Source organism: Nycticebus coucang, chromosome 6 (genome assembly GCF_027406575.1).
Source record: "Nycticebus coucang isolate mNycCou1 chromosome 6, mNycCou1.pri, whole genome shotgun sequence".
NCBI classification, from domain to species: Eukaryota; Metazoa; Chordata; class Mammalia; order Primates; family Lorisidae; genus Nycticebus; species Nycticebus coucang.
This window is the reverse complement of record NC_069785.1, coordinates 127,245,141-127,267,919: the sequence shown is the minus strand read 5'-3', so window position 1 is coordinate 127,267,919 and position 22,779 is coordinate 127,245,141. Positions and strand designations below refer to the sequence as shown.

The following is a 22,779-nucleotide window of genomic DNA, read 5'->3' as shown; positions in this document are numbered from 1 at the left end:
GTTACCTGGATTGTCTTCTACAGCGGGTCCTCTGCGAACACAGTTGACCGATGGGTAGACTTGGCAAAACATTGGGTCAGCTGAGCAACAGAAATACCACATTCACTCCAAGTCCTTACCTTGTAAGGGGAACCAAGCCAGCAAACTGATAACTCTCCACCACATTTTGTGCTGTGCTGTGGTACTTTGTTGATTTCCTGTAGATACTGAAATAAATGGAGCTGAGTAGTTTCTTTTGAAGGGAGAGAGGCAGTGGCTTTGTGACCTCACGAGTAACAACCCCCTCATGTCTGGAAGCCCCCCATTAGAGAGCTGCCCCCAGAACACCTCCTGATGGAACATTTCAGGGACCACATATGTCATCTTGATTGTGGAGAAGTGTGAGTGATGTGTTGGTGACAAGAATTGTTCTACCACAAGTGGGTAGTACTGGTAAGGTGAATAGTTGCGAGGCTTTGGGGGAAGGGAAGGGTGACAAACTAAAGTGTCCCTGTGCAGTGATGTCACCCTTATTTTTACTTTTCCAGTTTGCTAGATAATTATAATTAGATAATTTTTCTCAATTCTTGTGAATAATTTATATTTCTAACTCTGGCAATAATTTCTAAAGTTACCAGGTAATGAATTCACTCATTCACATATTTTCTCATTTTTGAAATCTGTATACAGTAGACTCTCCATAGTTGACCACCTCTCTACTTTGACCACCTCCTCACGTTGACCTAATTTTCATAGACTGGACATGCACCACATGTACGTATCAGCACAGTAGGTCTAGTTCCTTATGTTGGCCACCTCTGTATGTTGATCTGTTTGTTACAGTTCCTTGTGTGGTCAGCTTACAGAGGTTCTCCTGTCTCTCTCTACCTATCCATTCATACTTGCACCCACCCACAGGGCTATCCATCCACCCGCCCATCTATCCATCCATCCATCCATCCATCCACATGGTCATCCATCCAATCCATCCATCCATCCATCCACATGGTCATCCATCCATCCATCCATCCACATGGTCATTCATCCATCCAGTCCATCCATCCATCTATCCATCCATCCATCCATCCATCCATCCATCCATCCATCCATCCATCCATCTATCCATCCATCCATCCATCCACATGGTCATCCATCCATCCATCCATCCATCTAGCCTTCCTTCCACCCATCCATTCATCTCTTTCCACCTATCCACCATCTACTATGTACTGCTCTATAATCTAAAGATTATAGTCCAAAATCTTTAGCTAATCATTAAAGATCATTCCTACCCTTGACCTCAATCTACATTTCCAAACTTCTTGTCCACTATTCCCCAAAATATACCCATAGAAAATTGATCACCATTTCTCAAGCATACAGTGTATTTTCATAATTGTAGTTCACAGTGCTCTCTGTGTAAATGGCCTTTTATTCCCACTGGGAGATTCTATACATCTTTCAAATTCTTTGTTTTAAAAGAATATGATTGTTGGGGGAAGCAATATACAAATGAATAATGTTGGTTTAATTTTCATTATTGGGCAAATTGAGATATATTTTATTTCATTTTTCCAGGGACACACAGCAAAATATTACTAGGCTTATGATTAAAAACAGAGGTCAGTCTGCAATGTTTGGAATATTGTAAAGAAAATACTACTTATGGGTTCTAATTGAAATTAGTTTTAATACTATGTATTCTATAAATTTGTTGATAGTTTGGGTAGGGTATGGGAAATGTTACCCATAAGAAATATCTTTTGAATGTTTTATCTGTTTAACAGGTAGAAAGAGAATGACAAAAGAAGTGGAGAGAAAATATAACTTTCTTAGAAAGTTAGCAGTGTATAATAAAATATCTCCCAAATTGTATGGTGATGTGAATGCCTTGGGCCATTAGCTAATACACACAGATTACTAGGGTCCACCCATGTAGATTAAGTCAAATTCTTTCCAGAGGGAGAGCCATCTGCATGTTTAACTAGTTGTTCAGGCATCATAAGGCAGAAAATGAGTAAGTTGCATTTGAAGAGTTACAAATGAAGAATTAAAAAGTTTGCCTTGGGGCGGCACCTGTGGCTCAGTGGGTAGGGTGCCGGCCCCATATACCGAGGGTGGTGAGTTCAAACCTGGCCCTGGCCAAACTGCAACAAAAAAATAACTGGGTGGTGTGGTGGGTGCCTGTAGTCCCAGCTACTTGGGAGGTTGAGGCAAGAGAATCGCCTAAGCCCAGGAGGTGGAGGTTGCTGTGAGCTGTGTGACGCTACGGCACTCTACAGCCCAGGAGTTGGAGATTGCTGTGAGCTGTGTGACGCTAAGGCACTCTACTGAGGGCGATAAAGTGAGACTCTGTTTCTACAAAAAAAAATAATAATAATAATAAAATAAAATAGTAAAAAAAAAAGTTTGCCTCAAGTGACATTGTGATTCAGTGGTAAAACTCAGAATATAACCCAAGATTTTAAAGTATATATGTATGTACTTTCTACATAGTACATACACATATGTATATATGTAAAATACAAGGTGGCCATAAAGTTCATGTGCAATTCTATTTTAAGTTGAACATGAACTTTATGGCCACCCTGTTTGTATTTTTTTTTTCCTCTTTGCCCATGAGTTTCCTTCTAAGGACTTCTCTAATTTTCATGTTTAAGGCTTCATGGATATTTAAGCATTTGATTTTCCTGCTAGTATTTTGTCCTTACTTTGGAATGATGCTTTATTTTTACACCTTGTCCCCAATCCCTTAACAATACCCAGGGAAAGTGAGTGTAATGTTCCTTTCCTTTCCATTCTCCCACTAAAACACGAATCTGTTATTTTTCAGCTCAAAATTTTTCAGTGGTCCTTTTTTCTCTGAAGATTATAGTTCAAACTCCTTAGCAAATCATTCAAGAGCATTCATACCTTTGACCCCAGTCTGCATTTCCAACCTTCTTGTCCACTACTCCCCAAAATACACCCATAGAAAATCACTTGTCATTTCTCCAGCATACAGTACGTTTCATAATTGTAGTTCACATTGTTCTCTATCTAAAATGGCCTTCCCCCACCCCAGAGATTCTGTGCATCTCTCAAGGCCCAGATCAAATGTAGCACTTCTCAGAGAGAAGTAACTAGGGATTAAGAACACAGACTCTAGAACTAGTCTCTCAGGATTCAAAGCCTTAGTTTTCTCCCTTGTGAAATGGGCATAATGACAGCATCCATTCTCATGGGGGTTGTGAAAACTAAAGTAATTAATGTACTCAGTGTCTGGCTCACAGTAAGCACTACAAAGACCTCAGCTGTCACTATCTTCTACACTCCCAGGAAAATCATTCCCTACTTTTTTTTGTTCCCATAATAATTTCCTTTCTTTTATTATCCTAGTTTTTATTCTGATTTATGTTACATTTAGTTGACTCTCCATTTATTTCTCTTGCTAGATTCTGAGCTCTTTAGAAGTAGAGTTTGTTTCATATTTCTCTACTATTTCCAAAGCCTGGCACAGACTTTTATATAGTAAAACAGTTGATTTTATTTTTTGTCTTCTTCTTCTTCTTTTTTTTTTTTTTGTACAATTGATTTTAAATATCTTTATTGGCCATGTATGGTGGCTCACACCTGTAATCTTAGCATTTTGGGATGCTGAGATGGAAGGACCACTTGAGGCCAAGAGTTCAAGACCAACATAATGAAGAGTTCAAGACCAACATAATGAGTCCTTGTTTCTAAAAAATAAATAAATGGGCCAGGTGTGGTGGCTCATGCCTGTAATCCTAGCACTTTGGGAGACCAAGGCAGGTGGATTGTTTGAGCTCAGGAGTTTAAAAGCAGCCTGAGCAAAAGCGAGAACTCTGTCTCTACTAAAAATGGAAAAAGTAGCTGGACATTGTGGTAGGTGCCTGTAGTCCCAGCTTCTTGGGAGGCTGAGGCAGGGGGATTGCATAAGCCCAAGAGTTTGAGGTTGCAGTGAGTTATGACGCCATGATACTCTACCTAGGGTACAGAGTGAGATTCTGTCTCAAATAAATAACAATAAGTAAATAAATAACATGTTCAATATGTTGAATTTTTATATGTGCATATACCCATGAAATCATCATCACAATGAAGATAGTGACCATATGTGCTATGATCTGAATATTCGTGTCTTTCCCAGGTTCATGTGTTGAAGCTTAATCCTCTATGCAATGGTATTAAGAGGTAGGGTCTTTGAGACATGTTATGCCATGAGGGTTCTATCCTCATGAACAGGATTAGTGCCTTTATAAAAATAGCCTGAGAGAGCTTGTTAGTCCCTACCCTTCCACCATGTGAGGACATGGTGAGAAGAAGCCATCTATGAGAAACAGGTCCTCATTGGATGTCAAATCTGCTGGTGCCTGGATCTTGGACTTCATAGACTCCAGCACTGGAAGCAATAATTTATTTTGTTTGTAAGTGACACCATCTAAGGTGTTTTGTTATAGAAGCCTGAATGTACATACTAAGACAATATCCATCACCTCCCAAATTTTCACCTGCCTGTTGTAGTCCTCCCTCTCACTCCTTACTTCCCCTCTCCAGCAGTATCTACTTTCTGTCACTATAGGTTAGCTTTCATTTTTATGTGAATGGAATCATATAGTATGTGTATTTTTGTTTGCCTTCTTTCACTCAGCATAATTATTCATAATTACATCCATGATGTAGTGCGTGTCAAGAGTTCACTGTTTTTTATTGCTGAGGAGTATTTCTTTTTAGAGACAGAGTCTCACTTTATGGCCCTTGGTAGAGTGCCGTGGCATCACACAGCTCACAGCAACCTCCAGCTCCTGGGCTTAAGTGATTCTCTTGCCTCAGCCTCCCGAGTAGCTGGGACTACAGGTGCCCACCATAGCACCCGGCTATTTTTTTGTTGCAGTTTGGCCGGGGCTGGGTTTGAACCCGCCACTCTTGGCATATGGGGCTGGCGCCCTACTCACTGAGCCACAGGCGCCGCCCTGCTGAGGAGTATTTCGTTACAGGAAAATGCTACAGTTTGTTTATCCATTCACCTAAAGATGGGCTTATAGGTTATTTCCCACAGTATAGTTTTTAATAATTGCTTATTAAATTGAATCAGTTGTAGGATAACTTGAAGGGAACCTGGTATGTTCCCACAATTGCTTGTTGTGATAATCTGATTCAAAGAGAAGGTTTCAGGTTAGCAGGGGGAGTTAATTAAATGTTGGTCTTTCATCGGCACTTGGGGTGTGGGGTGTTTTTGGTATTCCACCTGATTCCCTCTTTAGCACCAAAGCCTTACATCTCCCCGCATTTGGAAGGATAGGACATGTCAGCTGTGTCCCTATCTCAGGGCTGCCTTATTGGAAAAGGGCCAGATCACCCAAGGTCACCCCTCCTCCATGGGGCACCCATGAGGGTGTCTAAAGGCTCTGTCTTCTTGCCTCAAGATAAAGCAACTGTGAAGGAAAATGCTCCAGCTCCCGGGCTCCCTAGAGGCCCAGGATCAGGTGAGATCTTTGCTGTGACTGCATCTCTGTCCAGTTCCTCCTTTTCCACCCCATTGTTCTTCCTTCTTGTCACCGGGAACACTCACCTATGAACTTTGGCACACACATTTCTGTCTCAGCCTTGGTTTCCCAGGGAACCTGACCCAGGACAGAACTCAGAACAGGTTGTGATCAAGTGAGTGCATTAAAGAATGAATGGTTTCTCCATCTGAGATGTAAACACTGCTCTTCTTGCTCTGAAGTCCAAAGAGATGTTTGATTTATAATTTTTCTAGAGCATGAAAGAAGAGTTTAAGTTGTACTCTGGGCAGTAGTGAGGGTATCTTATTTACCTACGGGTGTGCTATTCAACTGATTGAAAACCTTGACAAATGTCACAATAGCCCACTGGACTCAGAGATCAAAAACTGCCTGTGGGAGAAATGCTGCAAGGGGGGGCGTGTGGCTGACGACACTTGGGGTTCACACAATCCCTCCTACCTCACACTCCCACATCAGCCTGCAGCCCACAAGGCATTTAATAGGGAAGAGCAGCAGACTGTGGCTGCTCAATGGATGGAGAGAAAAAAAAAATGAGATTGGAGTGTAGGGGTCAGAGAGAGACCTGCCTAGTTTCTAATGGAAAGTGTCTACAGGGTTGACCATCTTGTATGTGGGAGGTCTCACAACCAAGGCCTGACTTGTCATTTTGATCCTTGTTTTATAAAATCCTCATGTTATATTTCAATGTTAATAGGGAGTAACAGTAACATTTGATGGGATGATGGGGGTGCAAGGGACAGATTTTTAGAGAAATAAACATCCTATTTTTCATCACCCTGGTCAACCTGAGATAACAGTGGGGAAAAACCTGAAAAAGAAGACATTTATTACAAAGGCTAAAGATTGACTGTATGAAGGGCCAGAAAACTTAGGGGATTTCCTCATGTTAGATGCCACTGGGTTTTTTTGTTGCAATTACAAGAGGGGCCTACACTTTCTTCTTGACCTTTAATGGCTCTCATAAAGAATTGCGGCCTTCCCCAAGGCCAGAGTAAGAGGCATCTCCCAGCAGGTGCCTCAGCTAATTCACGCCCAGTGTCAGGATTCTCTGGTAAAACACAAAGTGACCATGGAGTTTCTATGCCAGCGCAGCAGCTTTTGCAATTAGTTATTATTGATTTGGAGAAAAGTTTGCAAGGAGCAGCAGAGCTTAGTGGGACAAACATGGGTGTGGGGGGCAGACAGACCCGGGCCTGTCACGGAGCCCTGTCACTAGCAGCTGTGTGGCCTTAAGCACATTACTTGTCTCCTGGAGTTAATTCCTTTATTTATAAAATGGGGAGAATAATTATATCCTAAGGTGACTAGGAGATTCGAATTGAATGTAGTGCCCAGAGCACCCAGCACCATGGCACAAAAAGTGATCCTTCATAAATCCACAGACCTCAGGTAGCTGGATTGCTTCTCGTCCCACAGGAACCACGCTAGGCCAGGCATCCTGGGAAGAGGAAAAGGACCATTAAACTTTTGTTTTTAAGGCTTCTGTTTAGAAATCCTACCATTGTGAATCTGGGCTTTCATGGGTTATTTAATCGAAGCAAATAGATCATTCTGCAAACAATCCAAGTAAGAGGTGATCTCAGAAGGAAACTGTGGTTTGTGGGAATAGACCACAGAACAGCAAGGGGCAGCTTCAGGCTCCAGCTCATGGAGCTCGTCCAGGCTAAGTGACCACCTCTAGGGCCTTCATGTGTAAAGATATACACATAATGGAACATTAGACAAAAGTTATAGTTATTATACTTACCAAACCATGTTCTGTAGAACCTAAGCATCCCCCAAATGCCTCAGTCTCCTGCAATATTTTCATGAAAACGTCTCTAAAAAAAATTTTAAACTACTCCTCCAGACTCTGGAGCCAGGCTGAGGTGTTGAGATCTCAGCTTTAACACTTGCTTGCTTGTGTGACTGTATGCAAATTATTGAATCTTTCTAAGACCCAGTTCCTTTTTATGAATTGGGAATAATGGTATTTAATGCTAAATAAGATTGTCCAGAAGATGAAAGATGTTTACACAAGTAAAGTACTTAGAAAAGTGCCCTAAAACTACAAGTGCTTAATAAATGTTGGCTGTGACTTTGCCAGTCACTGGATATCAACAATCTATTCATTGCTATGCCAGGTAAAATACAGGGTGTCACCCAAGTCTCCATACACAGGCAAATTAACAAGCTCAAATAACAACAGATAATCTTGGAATGTGTTGTCCAAGTGATAGAGAGGACTTTATGTGTGTGTGTCTGTAGAAAGAGGTGACCAACATGGAGAGAATGTTTTCTAAATGTTTTGTAAGTGAAGGTACACTTACCTAAGATTCCCCATTTTCCCTATGTAGGGTGACTTTTGGGATACCCTGTAGTTTTTGTGCCAGTCTCTGTAGGCTTGGAATAAAATCCAAATACTTCATCATTGTCTGCAATGAGGTTGACAGACTTTTTCTGTAAACAGCCAAGTGGTAAATATTCAAAATATTTCTACTTTTCCACTTTGCTCTTGGATCCTGGAAGCAGCTATAGGCAATATATAAATCAATGAACAAGGCTATGTGCCAATAAAACTTTATTTATAGATACTGGAACTTGCATTTCTATAATTATCATGTGTCATAAAATAATAGTCTCCTTTTGTTTTCTTTTTTCCACCATTTGGAAATATAAAAAACACTCTTAGCTTGCAGCTTTATAGACAGATTCTGCCTGTGTGTGAGGTCTGCTTGTGGGTGCCAGTTTGTTGACCGTGGTCTCTAATACCCATGTCTCTGGGTCTGCCCACTGCTCCAGCCTTGTCTTCCTTACTTTCTGCCAGGCTCACTAAGCTACTGGATCTCTTTTGCTCCAACCCAGCTAGTTCCTTCCCACTTGGAGGCTTTTGCTCATCCTCCTCTTTAATTCTTCACCATGACCAGCTTCTGCTTAGCTGTGAGAATTTAAATGCCACCTGCTCAGGGGCAACCTTCCTAACACCCTAGATAGTACCCCTGTCCCATATTCCTGCTAAAGTTGCTTCTTGTCAATTACCCAATTGATTTCCTAAACAGCATCTCCCCGTTCCATGAGAGCAGAGGCCTTGCTATCTTACTGGCCACTGTAGCTCTGACCTGCCACCCTGGATATTGTAGAATGATGAATAAGTGCACAGTCTTGGTATCTTGTTTTTTTCATTTAATGAGTTAATAATACCTGATCTTGGCTGGTTGTGGTGGCTCATGCCTGTAATCCTAGCACTCGGGAGTCCACAGTGGGAGGATCATTTGAGGTCAGGAGTTTGAATCCAGCCTGAGTAAGAGTGAGACCCCATCAAACTGGCCAGGCATTGTGTTGGACACTTGTAGTCTTAGCTACTCAGGAGGCTGAACCAAGGGGATTACTTGAACTCAGAGTTTGAGGATGCTGTGAGCTAGGCTGACTCCATGGCACTCTAGTGTGGGCAATGGAGTGAGACTCTGTATTAAACAAACAAACAAACAAAAAACAAAATCCCCTGATATCCTTACCTTATAAAATTGTTATAAAGATTGAAAGAGAAAGTTTTTGGGTACAGTGGCTTACATCTGTAATTCTAGCACTCTGGGAGGCCGAGGCAGGATTGTTTGAGCTCAGGAGTTCAAGACCAGCCTGAGCAAGAGCAAGACCCCATCTCTACTAAAAATAAAAAAAATTAGCTGGATGTGTGGCAGGTGCCTATAGTTCCAGCTACTCAGGAGGCCGAGGCAGGAGGATTGCTTGAGCCCAGGGGTTTGAGATTGCCAATGAACTATGATGCCATGGCTCCCTACCCAACGTGGCAGAATGGACTCTTTCCCCCCCACCAAAAAGAGAGAAATTTGTTTTTTCACATCATAAAACATTATACAAAGGGAAAATGGTAAGTCATTAAGGCAACTTCTTAGACAAACCACAGAGTTCAATTAACACTTTCATTTTTATCATACTCCTTATTGGGGCTTAGAGAATGATACCCCAAAGTATGGTGCTTTGGTTTACTGATCACTTTTGAATTAAAGGAAATATGAAGGCCTTAGGAGCTGCCTTGAAGCAAAAAACTTTCTAACGTTATCTTATTTCTCTCCCCCAAGCACAGAGAAAGGCTTTCTCTGGAAGTGCCCTTATCTGACTGAGGCTTTCTCTGGAAGTTCCCTTATCTTAAGACTTTCTCCCTACAAGTTTCTTCAATACTACAAGAAAGACTAACCACCAGAGAAGGGAAGAAACTAAAAGTTGTTACTACCATGCCCAAACAGATCTTCTGTTACCCTAAGGGGAACTCTGAGAGATTACCTAGAACAGTTTTTCTGCATAATGAGATCTTTGTTGGTGGTTCAGTTCTGACCCTTCCCTTTCCATAATTTGGTCCCATTTAACTTCCAAAGAGCATCATTTATATACTATTTTCTGCTCTTTGTGTTCACTTAATTCCCCTTAAAATCATTTACTACCCCTCAACATTTCCTACTTCCCCCATTCCCCTCACTCCTCTGAAGAGGGTTTTTAAGCTTCAACCACCTGGTCCTTCTTTGAGTTTCATATTTGTAGGATTCCTGTGTTCATGTGCATGGAAACAGACTTGTATGCCCTTTCTCCTGTTAGTCTATCATTAGTGTGTTTAGCAGAGTCTAGGACTTTGAGAAGGTGGAGGACTTTGCTCCTACAGTGTGATGTAGCTGGCAGGGTACCAAAACCATTCTGCTCCTTTCTCCTTGAGAAAACCTAGGATCTGACAAAGACGGCAAAAGATTCAGAAATTCTTACACTGAGAATCCTGGAATCCCTGGAAGACCTATGGAATATGGTTGAATGGATGGTTAGAGTCACCGCACTTTTCCAAATTTAAAATAGCAGGAGAAAAAATATATATGTAAATTATTTTTTGAATTTGTGACTCTTGTGGACTTGTTTTAGGGACTTACTGGTCATTTCTCTTTAGATGGGGGTCTTTATTCTCCTTGTTTATCTTTCATGAGGCTTGTCATAAAGGGGAAAATCTCTTTTGTGTTGTTTTTATGATGTGAGAAACTTGACTTTATAACCAGTGAATTTGTTCTCTGCTCTTTGCCACCTTAGAAGGCATAAATTGTTGTCGGCCCAAAAACTTAGGCCAGGTGGCCAGCCATTCCAAAATGTCTGCCAAATATGCCAGCTCTCAAGAACATTTGTCTTAATTGTCTCGACTTTCATTGCTTTGTTAACAATGAACATCTTTGCTGTCTTAGGCCATCTTTTTGAGAAATTTTGGATCTTAAGAGGGACTGCATATACCCTCTAAGGAACAAAACTCTTACACTTATTGGAGCCAAGCAATAAAAAGTCTTACTGGTTTTGAGTCACAAAAACCTTGAAGACTTGTAAACTATTTATCTGACTCTTGACATTATTTAATTATCCTTTCTGCCATGAACAACTTTGCTTTTCTGTTTTGTCTTACTGATTGTTCTTTGTTTTGATTTTCCACCTATAAAGGGCACAGAGGTTATCCAAACTTCATGTTCATGCAGCCACAAAAAATGCTGGGAGCCCAAGAATGTGGCTGAGCAAAATGTGGATTATACTCCATTTGTGGCTAGCTGAGCTTTTCTTTCATTGTCCTGTGGAAGTGGTCTGAATCTTTGAAGCGCTACCTCCGTTAAAGCCAGGAGAGGGCTTATTAGTTCAGTCTTGAGTCACTTGTTAACTATAACTTTGGCTTAAAGTTTTGGTTAATAATAATTTTGTTTTGTTGCTGTCTGCCTTCTTATTTGAGCTAAAAGGAAACACTGAAAAGGAGAAATTTGATTATTAGTTACCCTGGACTTCCAAAAACCTCCATTATTTCTCTGTACTTTGAAAAGTAAATTCTCTCTCTCTCTCTAGTCTTATCTGAGAAACTATCCCTTTCAATCACAAATTTCAGCTGGGCACAGTGGCTTACCCCTGTAATCCTAGCACTCTTGGAGGCCAAGGCAGATGGATTGTCTCAACTCAGGAGTTTGAGACCCACTTGAGTAAGAGTGAGACCCCATCTCTACTAAAAATACAAAAACTAGCTGAGTATGTAGCAGGTGCCTATAGTCTCGGCTACTAGGGAAGCTGAGGCAAGAGGATCACTTGAGCCCAAGAGTTTGAGATTGCTTCGAGCTATGATGCTACAGCACTCTACACAGAGTGACAGAGTGAGACTGTCTAAAAAAAAGTTACAAATTTCAGGGAAAGAAAAGCGAAAAAAACCAAGAATGTTTGCTTGTTTATCCAGCTAACACTTGATAATAAGATAATAGTTTTTAAAAAGAGCTCCATGAAAAAAAAAATAGAAGAACTCTCGGGTTAGAAGTCAGCTTAATAAAAAACTGATATTCAGCCTTTATGTATTTTTAAAGCTTCTCTGTACTCTTTTGGATCTTATTTTGCCCATGAGAACTTCTTGGTTGACTGAACTCCCTTCGATTTTGCTAGCTTGAGCCTCATTGGTCTTTTTGGTACACTCCTCAACTGGCTCCTCTAAGATCCAGTTGTCCATTACCATATTCTGCCCTTCCTTCCTTTTGCCACCGTCCATCTTCCACCCAGTTCCCTTGCTATGCTTCCTGTCAGGAGTCTCCAAGACCCTTTAGCTGTTCAGTAGACCTGGTTTGATACACTTAGCAGAACTAGCAAGTTTGATTGAGTCAAACTGAAAGCAAGGTACAGGGGAGGTCGGACTAAAACAGCTGGGACTCCAATGCAGTAGAAAAGAAGCCAGGTTTATTTAAAGTAAATAAAAAGAGGCTGGGCACAGTGGCTCACACCTGTAATCCTGTCGTTATCTATAAAGCTTTTACTTGGTTCCCCTAGGTCTTTAGGTATCCTGGGAGACCGAGGCAGGTGAATTGCTTGACCTCAGGGGTTCAAGACCAGCCTGAGCAAGAGTGAGACCCTATCTCTACTAAAAATAGAAAAACTAGCCAGGCGTTGTGGTTTGTACCTGTATTCGCAGCTACTCGGGAGGCTGAGGCAAGAGGATGACTTAAGCCCAAGAGTTTGAGGTTGCTATGAGCTGTGACACCATAACATTCTACCTAGGGCACAGAGTGAGAGTCTGTCTCAAAACAACAACAACAAAAAACACCAGTTTATTTAAAGCAAAGAAAAAGAGTATAGTTTATTTAAAGTGAAACATAGATAAGCATAGACTTTTCTAGAAAGGTTGGGAAAGGGACCCTTCTTGAGTGAGAGGCAATAGCACACAAAGGCAGCATCCAGGTGTAAGAATCTCAGCTCTTCCTGTAATTATCTATAAAGCTTTCACTTGGTCCCCCTAGGTCTTTAGGTATTCTTGTCCACTTCTCCTTGGTCACAGATTACCTCTGTTGCCACATGTGTCCATTTTCCTTCTCTTTTTAGCCCTGATTGCTACCTGCTATTTTCCCAGCAGTGGAGGGGCGGCATCTATTCATCTTGTGATGTTTCTGACATTGGTTGTGTGCACCATTACCCCCTTTTGTGTCACAAGCTGGAAACTGCATTTTGTGGAGCACACGATTTATTGAGTCACAAGGTCCCTGAAACTCATTGTTGCTTTGGGGCCCTTTTTAACTTTCTTATCTAGGAGGCCAGGCTTTTCTCCTACTTTCCTGTAGCACCTTTTAATCCCTAATCACTCCCCACCAAGCCCCTACCTCTTTTCATGGCAAGAGCAAGCCATCTGGGTTTTACATGTTTATTTCTGGGAAAATGAAGTGTTCTGTTTCTTCAGGAGAAAAATTTATTTTTTTGGTCCTCGAACAGCATTTAAAAAAAAAACCCCAAATAGACATTTTGCTGATTTAAGCTTAAACAAATTCCAAGTATTCTGACTCATTCTCTCTGGATGTGCAAATAGCCTTTCATACAACACAAAAGGGCAAATAATAATAATAATAAATAAAGCAAATGAGCTTGGGAATGTGTCAAGCAGAGAACAGCTGAGAACCAGCCAGACAGCTAAACATAGCCTGGTCTTTTGTCAGACATGAACATTAGCTGTTAACGTTCGCTCAGGAAGTAAAGCCTTCCAGAGTAGTAGACAGTTGTGTCCATGAAAATCTGCATTCATGTCCTCGGTACAAATTTGCATTCAAGACTTATTTTTAAAACCTTATTAGCTGAACATACAATCACTTAAAAAGTGGGTTCTATGGCTTTTAATAGCATAGTGCCTAATTTGAGCTGCATTTCCCCAAACTCTCACTCTAGCTTTCATTCCTAGTGCGCCCCCTGGAGGTTGGTAGTGGTAATGGTTGAATGTTCCAATGGGGCTCAGGGAACGCTACTCCCAAATATGGCACTCCCCAAAATGGAATATTTTAGGATGAGAGAATTTGAGAAAGCAATAGGAACAGGAAGGTCTCTCTGACCTCCTCCCCCTCCTCTGAAGCAGTTTATAAATCCTAAGAAGGATCTTCTGACCTTCCCCAGACGCAGGTCATCAGATCCTCACATGAGAGGTGCCCTCCCTACACCCAGAGGAAAGGAACATCCTTATCTCTGAAGACAGAGCTGAGAGCCCATGTAGTGAGAATAAGATGCGGTCAGTTGGTCTAGGGCTGAGATGACCCACATGGTCTGGCCAGTTTATGTCCTAAGTGACCATCACCTCACATCTCCCCATTCTTGTTGTTTTGTAATTCTATAATCTAACTCTAAAATCTATAATCTAAAAGTGTATATCTTGAGTAGTTTAGGGCTGTTGATTCAGAAGATGAACTTTTGAATCAGAAATGTTCTTGTAGGTCATGGGTAATGCTGGTTGTTGTTTATTATGGGTCATGGGTTATGCCAATGATTGTTCTTTAAGATAAAGGGTTAACATGGTTTTTGCTTTTAACCTTTATGTATGAAAGTGTGGCTTTGGAAATTGGGCTGGGTGCAGGGGCTCACACCTGTAATCCTAACACCTTGAGAGGCTGAGGCGAGTGGATTGGCTGAGATCACAAGTTTGAGACTAGCCTGAGCCAGATTGAGACCCTGTCTCTAAATATAGCTGGGTGTTGTGGCAGGTGCCCACAGTCCTAGCTACTTGGGAGGCTGAAGCAAGAGAATCACTTGAGCCCAAGAGTTTGAGGTTGCTGTGAGCTATGATACCATAGCACTCTACTGAGAGTGACAAAATAAAATAAAAATAAAAATGCAGCTTTGGAAATGTAAGAACAGAACAGTCTTGGAGAGACTACTCTCACTATGCTTCAGAATTGCTGGCCTTCTGACAACGTTTGGTGGACCTTTCCCTGTCTCTGTGTATTAGCTAATAGTAACAGGTGACCAAACCCTCTTTGGTAACAGAGGGACACGGAGAAGAAACTGAACAAACAGGCCTGCTAAGTTTTCCTCAGCTTATTACCATCAGATCTTACTCTTTGCCCTATTGTATTTCTGCATGACTGTTGAAGGAGGTAAAAATATTTTACTCCCAAATACATTTTGAAATATTTTGAGATGGCTGTCAGCCAGCAAAGGTAAAATCATACTTATAAAATTAATTTAAATAAAGTTGCTGAGATTTTTAACAAGGACATAGTCTTGAAAAACACAGCTAAGCATTAATCAGCTATAGCCCCATAGTCCACTCTTTTATAGCTTTTTCCTACTTGAGAGTTGCCTATAGCCTTTTGGCACAAGGTCCCATAACTTCCATTAATTGCTTCCGTAGATAACATCGTCACTGTTAAGAAACCTACGACCATTTTCTTCCTCTCCTCCCCTCCCCTCCCCTCCCCTCCCCTCCCTTCCCCTCCTCTCCTCTCCTCTCTTTTACAGTCTTACTTTGTCAACCTGGGTAGAGTGCTGTGGCATCATAGCTCACAGCAACCTCAAACTCTTGGGCTCAAGAGATCTTCTTGCCTCAGCCTCCCCAGTAGCTGGGACCACAGGTACCCACCACAACACCCAACTAGTTTGTCTATTTTTTATAGAGATGGGGTCTTGTTCTGGCTCAGGCTGCTTTGAGAGACCTCTCTTCTCTCAGACCTTACTTTTTCCTGGTATCCTCCCTCACCATAATGAGACCACCTTTGCTAGCCAAGCCTCTCCCTCCCATAACTGTCTTGGCTCTCCATGTGTAACCTAATTTACTAACATAACCCTGATTTAGGCCCTTGGCCTAGATGAGGTACAGTCAGTTAGCTGCTGGGGGAAAGCCTTAAGATTTTATTTTAGTTTACAGAAGTTTCTGCATCCCATCAGGCAATGAGTAATCACTCTGATGCTCCCATATATATGCCAATATATTCTGTATACCTTTTCTCTAATTAATCTTCCTCTTATGAGCTGATTTTTCAGTGAAACTTCAGAGGACAAAGGGGAAGCTCTCCCTTGTACCTTACAGTTTTGGGGTTAAGAGCTGGATCCCCAAAGCTGTCCTGCTCTTCTGGAAGTTTCACTCAAGGAAATCCAGGATCTAACCAGCCAGAGGAAGGGTAAGAATTTCTTACCAGCCAGGTTCCCAGTCTTTCCCTCTCCAGGAATCTGGTCAGGCAGACAGGGATAATCATTATTTCTTTTTCTTCTCCCAAATCTTTGTTCATGGGAGAAAAGAATTTGTGTGACTACCCTGTTTCCCCAAAAATAAGACATCCTCCGAAAACTAGACCTACTTACAGGAAAGATAAGATGTCCCCTGAAAATAAGACCTAGCGCATCTTTGGGAGCACACCTTAAAATAAGACACTGTCTTATTTTCGGGGAAACAGGGTAGTTCCAGATTTGTGTGACTAGTTCTGCTTGCAGCAACTCTAGAATAGTTTTAGGTATGAATATTCTTGTTGTTCCATGCTTTTCCTTTCAGAAGTCTTTTTTTGTTGTTTCTCTTTGTGTCTTTTTTTTTTTTTTGAGACAGAGTCTCACTATGTTGCCCTGTGTAGAGTGCTGTGGTATCACAGCTCACGGCAACCTCCAACTCTTGGGCTTAAGCACTTCTCTTGCCTCAGCCTCCCAAGTAGCTGGGACTACAGGCGCCCACCACAACACCCGGCTATTTTTTTTTTTTTTTGTAGTTGTCATTGTTGTTTAGCAGGCCCAGGCTAGGTTTGAACCCGCCCGCCTTGGTATATGTGGCTGGCGCCCTACCCACTGAACTATGGGTGCTGAGTCTGTCTGTGCCTTTTTCTGTTGTTCTGTGATGAAGAAGGGCACCACAGGGTTGAACAAGGGCCTGAAAGCCCCAGGAGCCCACTGTTTGTGTCTACCCTGTAGGAGTTTTACAGTTCAGACTAGACCAGTGTCTATTTGCTGTGGGTCCCCAAAACCTGATGAGAGTCTCTCTTATCTTGTTTTATGTCCTTGAGAGCTTGATTTGTGACCAAGTGGGAACATTCTCTCTTGGTCTGTGGGTGCTTTTTAGAGGCATGCCAGGTGATCAGTCTGAGGGACGTGGGAGCAGTACCCTCTTCATTCTGTATGCGTCAGGTTTTCAGGAGAGCCTTAAAAGGTCCCATCCCTGTGGGGCTTTTGTGGTCTCAAACCTTGTTGCCTCATCAGCCTGGGGAAAGTCCAATCCCTAAAGGGTGTCACAGATTAAAGAGTCCATGATTGGTGGCCCCACACAAAGCTGCAGGATGCTGGAAACACCACATGCATAAAGACCATCCTGAACTGTCTGTGGCAACAAGGGTCTATGTTACTTTGGGGATCATGGGGGCTGCCTCCTTTATACCTTCTCCGGGAAACCCCTTGCTTACATGGTTAAAAATTATTCTAAACCTGGAAAATTATACCTGGGCTTTCTGTGAAAGGACATGTTGGATTAAGTCACCATCGGAAGAAGTAAAATTCGCCTTTTATGAGTTGGTTTTTCAGTGAACCTTCTGGGAGCCCAGGAGAAATTTTCTCTCTAACCCTACACTATCCATTCTTCATCAGATTTTGTATAAAAATACTCAGATTTAACTTTGGTTAAAACCATTTAACTTTGGTTTTCCAAGTCTTCATTTCCTTATGAAGGTTCCTGTGTTGTATAAAACCTAAATAAATTGCATGCTTTTCTCTTGTTAATCTGTCTTTTGCTATAGGGGTCTTAGAGGTGGAAGGAAAGATATTGTGACACAGGTAAAGATCTGGAAAAGGGCAGATAGCCAGGCATTGTGGCAGGCGCCTGTAGTCATAGCTACTTGGAAGGCTGAGGCAAGAGAATTGCTTAAGCCCAAGAGTTTGAGGTTGTTGTAAGCTGTGATGCCACAGTACTCTACTCAGGGCAACAGCTTGAGATTCTGTCTCAAAAAAAACAAAAAAATTGGGGCAGCCCCTGTGGCTCAGTGAGTAGGGCACTGGCCCCATATACTGGAGGTGGTGGGTTCAAACCCAACCCTGGCCAAAAAAATAAAAAATAAAAATAAATAAAAAGGGCAGAATGTGTTATATGAGATGTCTCTTTAAACCACCCACACTTTTACGGAACTAAAACCTGCATTTCTGCCTGAGATCATTAATTAAAGGGGCAGAAAAAATGTTCTTTATTCTTTGTTTCCTAGTATCTTAAACCACAGGAGATAGCTCAACAAACTTGGAGGTCATCAGATTAAGGTTGACCAAAACCACCAACTACAGTTAAACAACAGTAGCCCAAGGCTACAAATGTGACACTGGTCACTTAGACCTGAGCCCAACCTCTGAAAACCTCCCTTTAAAAAGCCCTATATTTCTGCTTGAAGGTGGGAAGGTGTCTTTCGAGATGCTAGTCTGACACTTTCCTTATTTGCTGGCAAAATAAGTGTCTCACATTTCTATAGTGCTTATTATGTATCAACAGCTGTTCTAAGTATTTTTTTTTTTAGAGACAGAGTCTCACTTTGTCGCCCTCAGTACAGTGCTGTGGCATCACAGCTCACAGCAACCTCCAGCTCTTGGGCTTAGGCAATTCTCCTGCCTCAGCCTCCCGAGTAGCTGGGACTACAGGCGCCCGCCACAACGCCCGGCTATTTTTTGGTTGCAGTGTGGCTGGGGCTGGGTTTGAACCCGCCACCCTCAGCATATGGGGCCGACGCCCTGCTCACTGAGCCACAGGCGCCGCCAAGTGTCTCTTTTATTTTCCTCAAACAACCTGTCCTCATTCTTCCTTCTCACTGATTAGGCCTCGGGCCAAGTACTGAACTTCTGGTAACAATATTTTGTGCCATCTACAGGTGGTGCAGAGGGCATGGTGGCATTTTGGAGGTTGCTTTTCCTCTTCTGGGTGGGTTTTCACCTTCCAGGTTTGAGCATTTCAGAGTCTTGATGCCTGATTAGAGGAACCAGAGACCCACAGTGCTGCCAGAGCATCTCCCCCTTCTAGAGCAGCCAGTGCCCTTGTGCCCTCTGAAAGAAGAATCACACACTGAACGGACATTTACAAAATAATAACGACCAAAATAACATCTGAAAACATGATAGGAATAGAGACCACTCAGAATTTAATATGAGATTGCTCTGGATCAACTAAGAACACAGTTTCTCTTTATTAAATCATTTATGAATGATTTAAATGGAGATGCTGCTGGAAGGGAATGAACTAATTACAATGGTGCCATAGCTGCATCAAGAGGAGGGAACTCTCAGCCAGAAAAGCACACAAGCCACAGATAGTTTACAAGGAGTTTGGCAACACAGATATGGTTTTCTTTCTCATAATTACAAACTTTTTTTTTTCAAATAAATACATCTGAATCACAAAGAATAAAATGATACAACAGCCTTATAAATGAAAAAGAAACCTATATCTCTCTCCAAAATAGCAGATGTGGAGAATGATCTATGCGTAACCCCAAAGCCTTGTGATGGTGTTCCCATCTTGAGTGGCAAAGAAGCAGGATACATTTCCCCTTATCCATATCTGTCCTGTACAGAGTCCACCAATTGTTGAACAGCTGCAAAATTCCAATTTTTGTGTAATAGCAGCTCAGTGGTAAGAACTGATCGCATATTAAGTTTGACTACTCATCACTATAATTTTAAACCTACATACACCAAACCTAATGCTATATGTATTTAAAAATCAAGTTTTCCTCTTCATTTAGAGATAATGTTTTTCCTCCCATCCCTAGAATTTTCATTTGAGCCAGTCACTTTCCTAGGAAAATTCAATACATTGAAGTATTAAAGAGAAGCCAATCCGATTTTAATCCTATGTTTAAAAATGAGAAGCATCTGCCATCACCTAACAAAATACCCCTCGTCACCTTTGTAAAGTGAACATTAACCTAAATAGATGTTAATTCACTCTTTTCCCCACTCTCCTCCTCCACCAGTCTCCTCTCTCCCCAAGGACAGCCTTATTAGACTAGCGCCTCTCTTTACTCACACACGTGTACTGGATTACAATTTAAATGCAAATAACCCTACACCTCATTATCTAAGCTCCTGCAGATTCTGTACAGTTGACTGTGCTGGAGCCTGTGAAAATTAAACGAAGGTTCATCTGTATTCTAACACATGCATTACTTAGAGTAGTTTCAAAAGAGCAATTCATCACTGCTTTTAAATTAAATGCTGGCATTGCAGAGTGCCTAGGTAACGGAGAAATGCCTTCCTTTTACCACACAGGCAAGCCTTTCCACAAAGGCCACAAGATAGGAACTTCTCTTAACTGTAGCTGTTCAGTGAGTTCCCAATGACATTAAGTAATTGAAATGAGAGACTTCATTTTCATACGAATACAGCTAGCTGAGTGGAAAAGATACATTTATGGTAATGCTGAGCACAATGGGAAGACAATCTAGATGCCCTCCAAATACTGTGGACAAGTAAATTATCAACAACGATAATCACAAACCGACATCGCTTCAAAGATAGAGTTTTTATTTTTTTGCAAAATCATCTTTCAAATATAAGCTTACTTTAAAATAATTCTTTGGTTAAAGTATAATTAAAATAAAAAGTAGAAACTCCTCCAAGCCTTTCAATACAGGGTGAAAAATACCCCCTTTCAGCCACCAGATGGCCATTTAACCAGCCATTTAGATTCTAGGAATCTAAATATAATGGGAAACACTGTCATCGGAACTCCGGACTGGGGTGAAGCAGTCAGCTCCTAGCTACCAGCGCAGTACTGGGGAAGAGAGCCTGGGAAACTGAAATCCCCAGCTTATGCATTAAAATGTGCCAATTATTCTAGTCCACAGAGGAACAGGAAGAATGGATGTGGTATTTTCAAATCATGGAAAGCAAAGCCCTATCTATGAATAATACTTAGCAGATTGATGGGGCATACTTTGGAAGTAGGAAACTGTTTCATAGACACCTACTTTACTGCAGACAGTTTTCCACATTAAAAAAAATTTTCTCTATACGAGAAACCATTTGGTTCTAACCTGGCTTTTCCTTCTTTTCTTGTCTTCCTTTCCCCCTCCACTCACCACACATCATTTATTCTATTTGGCATCAGCTTAGATCAAAAAGAACCAGCCTCAACTTCAGGTTGTAATATCAACCGAGTACATGTGGATGGTGCGGAATCGTGTAATACTGTTGTCTGTCTCTTTTATGATGCATAGATTCAACATCATTTCCAAAAAAGATTCTCAGTTGTAGTCCAGGATTGGTTTTTCTTACAGGTAAACATGCCATGAGAATTTAATGGGAATCCCAATCATCTGGGCCATTTCAAATAAGCATTTTGGATAATTAAAGTAGAGGAATAAACTCTTGCACTCAAGAGTTTTCCATAAATTACTCAGAAAATTATTTCGGATCTCTGCCTCCTTTTGCTCACATGTTGTGTCCATATTGGACTAAGGACTATGAATTGTAGCATAGTCAGACCAATTTACCAGATGGGCCCAAGACTGAGATGACTGGGAGAGGCAGAGCAGATCGCTTACCCTGCCTGGGCTCTGTTTTCTACAAGTACTGATACTTCCCAGAACACCTGGCTATGTGGGTCTGATGTGAGGTGTTCAAGCATCATTCCCAGCACTGAAAGCCCGCAAAAATTTGCAATGTATCTAATATAGATTATAGAGCTAATTAAACAGTGGCGTTACTTCATTTCAAATACCAGAAGAATGAATGGTAGTCACATTACATTAGCAATGCCCACCCCCCACCCAACATCTCAAGCTTAAAACATTTATCTTAACAGGTCAGAGCAGGATTATTTCCATACCCAGAAAGTGGATTGCTGTTTGTGCAATGCTAAAGAAACCACGATCTGTTTTTTAAAATGTAAAATTCATGACATATTTCTGTAAGTGGCTTAAAAAAATACAGCCATCCTCCTTTTTCTGATTAACATATGTGGCCACCATCCTTTCACTTCCTCTTCTTTCCAGGGGTCATCAAATTCCAGTTTTTTTAAGCATACATGTTTTATGCCTCTGGGTTCTGAAATGTTTTCCATATTGCTACAATATGTATAGATCTGTCTTACATAAACTAATGTTCTAGTGGCTGGGATTTCCCTTGGCACACATGTTCTATAAAGTGAGCTATATCATTCCAGACCATTGTCTGTGGCCATCAACAGGCTACAAGTCACACAGTTAAATAGACATTGATAACTGATGTTTTGGTTTGATTGTCATTTATTTTTCTTTAAATAAACTCCCTCTAAATGCAGGAAGTAGATGTACTCGGAAACCACAGGATGTGGCTGTCCAAATTTCCTCAGATAGCCCTACCTATATATTTTAAATTATAGTAGAAAAACAAGCAAAAAATGATAGCACGAGTAGCAGAGCAGTCATGTCCGTCATCAATTAAATTAGTTCCCTGACTTCATCAGATATCCCTGGTATAATTATGCGTCTGTGGGTATTCTGTTATGGTTGCCATGTACTGTCAATGTACAACCACCTGACCCTGGACGTGGTTTGTAAAGATGACTGACCATATTGCACAGAACAAGCTTCTTGCTAACTCAACTACATATCTAACATACATCCCTTCACAAGGTCCAAGTCCTTAACTAGTTAACATAGAATCTAGGGGGCAAAGACAAGCAAATCATGGTGATTCAGAAGTGTGGTGGCTCGGTAGGCTACAATATGGGTCACTCCATGTCATTTTCTCTTTTTCAAGTTCTCTGTGCCTATGATAGATTCTTCAAACATTTATCCTCCTCCTGAATTCCAAAAGTGCTCTGTCTCCCCATTTCACAGACAGAAGCAAAGGGGACAGGCTGTAGCAAGAAGGGCCAGCTACGTTAGAGAAAATGTGGTGAGACCAGGGCAAAGGTTAGCATCCTCAAGCAGGTGTCTTGAGCCAGTGACACTGTGTAGGGGCTCTACGGAGGGTAGCATTTGATGTTTAACCTAAGAACAATTCTCTTCAGAGCATATTTTCTAATAACGTTACAAGGATTCCTCAGCTTGGCTTT

At 41.4% G+C, this 22,779-nt stretch overlaps 1 protein-coding gene across 1 annotated transcript in view; it reads right to left on the bottom strand.

Moving 5' to 3' along the window:
* CRTAM (cytotoxic and regulatory T cell molecule) overlaps positions 1 to 184 on the bottom strand; it is a 34,013-nt gene extending 33,829 nt beyond the window's left edge. The window contains exon 1 of the mRNA XM_053594710.1: positions 120 to 184. Coding sequence (XP_053450685.1) covers positions 120 to 165 — 46 coding nt within the window. The 5' untranslated portion in view covers positions 166 to 184. The remainder of the gene's footprint in view (positions 1 to 119) is intronic.
* Between the last annotated feature and the right edge of the window lie 22,595 nt (positions 185 to 22,779).